Below are 5,896 nucleotides of genomic sequence, written 5' to 3'. Positions count from 1 at the left end.
CACATTAATGTTTTTTTTTGTTTTTGTTTTTTTCATTCCCATGTTTATTTTCCCCATATTTAGTGTTTATGTTATTAGAATTTTGAATGAGTGCAGTTGATATCCTTCAACTGGATGTTGACATCTTTCCTTTCCTGTGAATAGAGGGGGAGCTTCGGAAAGGGAAATCTGCTTTAAAGAACTTTTGTGTTATTATGAGGAAGTGACACTGATGTTCATTCATTTTCTTAAGACACTGAAGTGAAATTCATTCATCGGTTTTGGGTACACAGAGACATGCAAAAACAAATTCCTTTGTTCCGTGATGTATTTTCATTCGTCTTTGAACAGGGAAGCTTGGTTCTTAGATTTCACAACAATACTGACAAAATATACTGGTTGTTTTGGCTCTGGTAATACTGCTGAAAATAGAAACTTGGAAAAAGCACGGCTCGGGTTGAGTAAACATTCCCCTTCGATGTTGATCCTGGATTAACTATCTTTCTCCTCACTTCTGTGATTTCTTGAAACAATGAATCACGGCAAAATCTTGCTACTGGTGTCACCGAGGACACGACAGCATCTTCCTCAGTTGTGTTTGGTGTGCAGCATCTCCGTAAGAAGGGAGTTGCAGGGCAAATCTCCAAGAAGATGGCGCTGGTACAAATAGTCCTCAACCTGCAAGCCAATGCTGCGTACTTCCGGCAGCCGCAGAAGCAGCTGGCCAAACTTGTCTGAGTGTCCCGGATGAGTTCGTTGGGTGTGCTCCATCAGGGCCCTGTTGACCCTCTCTTGAATATGCTCCACCTGCCTGCGGCTGTGCACTGACTTCACATCTGGAGCGGGGGGAAAAAAACAACAACACAGAAGTCCAAGAGTCATATCGTGAAAACTTTGAAGGGATCTTTTATACGTGTTTGTATGTTTTGGCCAATAAAGCTGACCATAGACAATGCTTCAAATATAGATGTCGCTGTAAAGAAGCTACCAATTCTAAAACATGGCTGCTGAACACGCATTGTCAACCCGACAGCATGGAAAAGCTCTACAATCACAAGTTCAAGGTGGACATTCCAGAATGGTGTCACTAATTCAGTATTTGTCCAAATGTGAAATATGGTCGCGGTCTCACCTGTTGTGGGCAGAAAAGTGTATTTGCGGACCGTTTTTGATGTCACACTGAAGTTGACCTTTGACCTTTCAGCTTTAAAACATCCCTCCACCATGTTATCCTGTTCGACATTTGTGTGAAATGTTATCGTAATTTGCGCACAAAGTCCTAAGTTATGGCCACAAATGCGTTTTATGCGGTCACATTAACCTTTGACCTTTGGCCACTCAAATCTCGAGTTCATCCTTGAGTCCAAGTGAACATTTGTGCCAAATTTAAAGAAAGTCCAGAGACTGTCTTCCTGAAACATCACGTTCATGGGAATGATGTGATGTCACAGAGACTTTGACCTTTGACCTTATATTTAATAAGTTTATCCTTGAACCATTCCCAAGAGTTTTCACAAACTACAACATAAAGCCTCCAGCCGTGATTGTCATCGGCACAGAAGCATAAAAACACAGAACTAAATGGTTATAAAGTTGATCAAAAAGATACATCTGATTTGTATCTTCTATAAATGGTTTAATCACTATGATTTTCAAAATGAAACGCTCACCCGGGTTGAAGAGCACCAGGTATTTGAGACAAACAAACTCTTGTCTGTCAAAGTGGAGTGCCTTAAGTTTGGACACAAGTTCCTGGGTCCTTGATACCAGGCTGCAGAGTGTCACTCCTGCCTGGGAAAGGATGGTCGACACCTTGATCTGCAATCAGAACGAGACGAGTGGGGTTATCATTATCAACGTCGCGCGTGTGCAACCCAGTCAAACACATGACGGCAAGCCAACGACATTTTTTATTTTGTGCAGCCGGACAGTGGGACACTTTACCTGTTGTCCTGTGACCAGATAAATGCAGCCCTCTTTGCCGTAGGTCACTTGTCTACAGAGGTGATCCAGGACCAGCAGCTCACTCCAGCAGCTCTGCAGCAGCACCATCTGGTCCTCCACCTGTCGGAAGCGTAAACCCGATGTAGTTGCGAATTAAAGGCTACGACCGCTGACCTCCAGTTAAACACACCAAACACAAAAAGTAAATGTCATACAGTCTCTTGCGGTCCATTAACACGAAAGCAGTTTCTAGTACAGTGAAAATGTTTATACGACTCTGTGTACCATGTCTTCATCACCTTGAGCTCCTTAAAGAGTGCACTGTTCCTGGCCCACTCCACGAGCCCAAACAGAGTCTGGTCAGTCATTTTGCACATGATGCTGAATGTGTTTAGCCGGTCATGTTTGCCCCGATTGGCCTGTTCTCTCTGCAGACTGGCCAGGACTTTGGCACACAGCTGGCTTTCATCCTGCTCTCCCTCCAGAAGTTGGCTTAGGAAGTCTGGTGTGTGAGAGACAGATGAGGTCGGGATTTGGGTGGGAGCCTGGGAGAGTGGGGTGGCTGAACTTTGTGTGGAGCAAGGGGATGATACCGGTGTTAAATAAGTATTTGGTGTTGAATGCACTGGGTAGTTTGCATGAGCTTGGCTGTAACCAAAAGACGTTTCTCCTCTCTCCGCATGAGGGTATCCAGGAAAGGTGCAGTGGTATAGTCCAGGGTAAGGCAAGGATGGAGGAGTGACAGCTCTGTCTGTGTTCATGGTGCAGCCCAGAGGCTTGGGTTCACCTGACTGCCTGATGCCAGGGGGAAACATGTGGGACTGATGAAGAGCATCAGAAGATGATGGACCACTGGTATGACTGCTTATAAGGTGAAGGTCATTTGGAGCTTGGGGGCAGTGTGTTTGTGTAGTTTCCGTCTTAATCCTGTAGGGAGCAGTGTTTCCTTGGTGACACACTTTTTGCTGCTTCATCTGTCTGTCCCGCCGGTACAGAGGACCAAATTTATTCCTGCCACCTCTCATACGATCTGCTCTCACAGCTGATGACAGAACGTAAAACAAATTATCAGGGTTTTACAACAAGATTTCAAACATTGCCAGAGATAATTTATTTCATAAAACTGATGACGTGCCCAATTTTGATTATCTCCACAACACAAAGTCATAATTTGCCATCTGGGTCATGACAGCGCTGGTTTATGGTTTCCGAGATAAGTCGTGATGGAGACAAGAACACGCATGTCAGTGAAACGCTAACCAATGTCGCAATGGAGCAGGAAAGCACGTGTGTACAGTATGTTTCTGAGGAGGACGTGGTGCCAGTTTATTGTACCTTCTCTCTTCATGCCTACTGCCAAACACTTCTGGAAGCGGCAGGAAGGGCAACGTTTCCTTTGGGAGAGGTTCAAGGGGCAGCGTTGTTGTTCTGCACAGGTGTAATGCTTGTTGTTTTGCACTGAGCGCTTAAAGAAGCCCTGCAGAGAGAGACGGAGAGACGGTGAGCCTGCTGCTTCGTTCTCTGCAAGCCACAAGACAATCCCAAGTGACGGTACAACATGTGTTTCAATGAAGTTGCAGAAAGACATATATCTTGGTCAGTGCCAGACTACGGCTAATTGGTGTGTACTGCAAAATGGTTCCATTAGAGCGCAGATCTTTTGAATTAATTATCCAGACCTCACTGCTTACCTTGCAACTCTCACAGGTGAGCAGTCCATAGTGGTATCCTGACACTTTGTCTCCACAGATGGGACAGCTCTCCGCTGACTCTGGTCTGCTGTCCGCCTCTGTCTTCAGCTCCTGAGCTGGAGAACGGCACCGATATTAAATATCAAATATACAATATGACACAAACTTCAGCTACTGAAGGGTGACATCAATGTGGGGCATGTTGACTTTACAAGTGCTGGTCATTAAATGGAGATTGTTGTTATGATATGCCAAGCTACGTCTAAAACTGAATGTATTTCTAATGTTGGAAAGTGTGTTTGACTAAAATGGAAACGAACATTCATTCATTCGGCTTGCATCAGTAAGTAATATTTCAAGTCAGCCACAAAGAATAATGATAATCAGATTGGAGTTCAAATCCAGTAAAAGCCCCATTAGTTGAAGAGACTGAAGTGCTATGCTTCCGTCATGAAAATATGTCATCTCATGAGGTTTATTGCTCAGCTGTTGAGAGAACAGGACCATCCCTCTGTTGCAGACAGAACCTTATCACTCAGCTTTGATTTGCTTGACTACGATCACAGATATGACCCTTGCATAATTCCCAGAAACAATCTCCCAAATGAAAAACTGTAGCGTAACAGGAAACCGCTTTTTTTTTAAACTTTTTTCACTGTAAAAATTGATTTTTAAATGGAAGCAATTACTGTATTTCATGCACTACTACATTATACATTATAGAAAACTCTAAAATATGACCATTAAAACAGACATATTTACTACACTGTACAATTACAAATATTATCTTCTGCCACACACCTAAAAAGATCACTGTCCACTTCCATCTAGTACTCACATGTGGATGATCCCTCCAAAGTTACCAGATCCTCTGGATAGTGACAGGAGTTGTGGACAAGAGGCTGGGGCTGCTGTTGGTAATAACCAGGTGGGTCCATTTTGGCCGGTGGGATGTGGACTCCACAGTCAGTCCAGCCTGATCTTCATTGTTGCAGAGATCAGCAGAGCAGACAGACACTGCAGCAGAGTCAGAGAAAGGCCGGCGGGCAGTCCCAACAGCTCTGGTGGACTGATGGTTGTTTGAGGCCCACAGGTGGACTTCGATCTGTAGTGAGTGTCATAAAACCTCTCCTAACTGGCACTCCTACCCAGCCTGTATGTCAGTAAGCAGGCCAGCCAACCAGCCCTTCCATGGGACAGAGCCAGATAGCCACCTGCTGGAATCAGCCTGCAGTGAAAACACTTCTGTATCAAAGAGCTATCCTGAAACCCGGCTGATAAGATAAGAGTGCACCAAAGAGTGCACATAATCACTGTCAGAACTACAGACAAGAAAGTTTGGAAATCGAATTGCTGCATTATTCTTGTGTAATGAAGCCCTGTTGTTCATGCAGCTTTGGGAGAAGTGCACACATCCTTTACTTAAGTGAATGAAGCAACCAGAAGAGCAGAGTTAAGATACTCCATGACAAGAAAAAAAATATTTGCTTTCATTTAAAATGCCATTAAAATAAGTATCGTCAGCAAATTATTTCAAACGCAGTACTCTGAAGGACTTAGAAGTACTCAGTGCAAAACAAAAACTCGGCCTCTAGGAATGATGTATGACATTTACGGATAGCTCATATTAATGTGGAACGTGAATTTTATTGTTGTTGCTGCTTGAGCCGGAGCTAATTCCAACTACTGATAATTTAGTCCATTGGTCCCAAACCTAGTGGCCAACCATCTGCAAAGAGTAGCAAAATACATCTAAGGATCATCAAATAATAAATGGAAATACATTTTTTTTTTATATATCCATAAATGTTGCGTCATTTTTGTTCTTCAATAAATATCAGATAATTTTACTTTAATACACCTTTAATAGTTTTTGAATTTACCTGAAACTATTTGAGATGTCCGTTTAATCAGTCTTTTGTGTAACACCTAAAAGTTGATCGATGATAGAAACATGAGACGAAGTGCGTCAACAAGACACTTCTGTTTAGTGAGGGTCAAGGTTGGTAAGAGTTTAATCTCTAGTAATATATCGAATTAACTGATTATAGTTTTTTTTATGTAAAAGGTTGCAAGTAATTATAGTTTTAAATTTAAACATAGCGGAATACAGAGTACATTATTTACACTATAAATGTAGTGCAGATATCTCAAAACTGAACTTAATTGAAGTACTTAAGTAAAGTTGTGTACTCATGTTCCACCTCTGAGTTTATGAATGAAGTCCATTATCAATGAACAGCCCTAATGAGCTTTTAGTGAAGCTTGCTGTGACGTCAACA

At 42.6% G+C, this 5,896-nt stretch overlaps 1 protein-coding gene across 1 annotated transcript; it reads right to left on the bottom strand.

Moving 5' to 3' along the window:
* Positions 1–21: 21 nt before the first annotated feature.
* On the bottom strand, positions 22–4,669 carry nr5a5 (nuclear receptor subfamily 5, group A, member 5). Its single transcript, XM_069688438.1, has 7 exons — positions 4,453–4,669; positions 3,615–3,730; positions 3,259–3,400; positions 2,223–2,965; positions 1,924–2,043; positions 1,650–1,797; positions 22–815 (listed from the first exon to the last, which is right to left on the bottom strand). Exons 1-7 carry the CDS (start codon positions 4,550–4,552, stop codon positions 568–570), a joined length of 1,617 nt encoding a protein of 538 aa, XP_069544539.1. The 5' UTR covers positions 4,553–4,669; the 3' UTR covers positions 22–567.
* Between the last annotated feature and the right edge of the window lie 1,227 nt (positions 4,670–5,896).

Source organism: Brachyistius frenatus, unplaced genomic scaffold, assembly GCF_029030835.1.
Source record: "Brachyistius frenatus isolate BFR_SWC_R1_liver_20210118 unplaced genomic scaffold, ASM2903083v1 Contig_592, whole genome shotgun sequence".
NCBI lineage: Eukaryota > Metazoa > Chordata > Actinopteri > Embiotocidae > Brachyistius > Brachyistius frenatus.
Note: the sequence above shows the minus strand (reverse complement) of the source record. Positions and strands in the feature narration are given on the sequence as shown.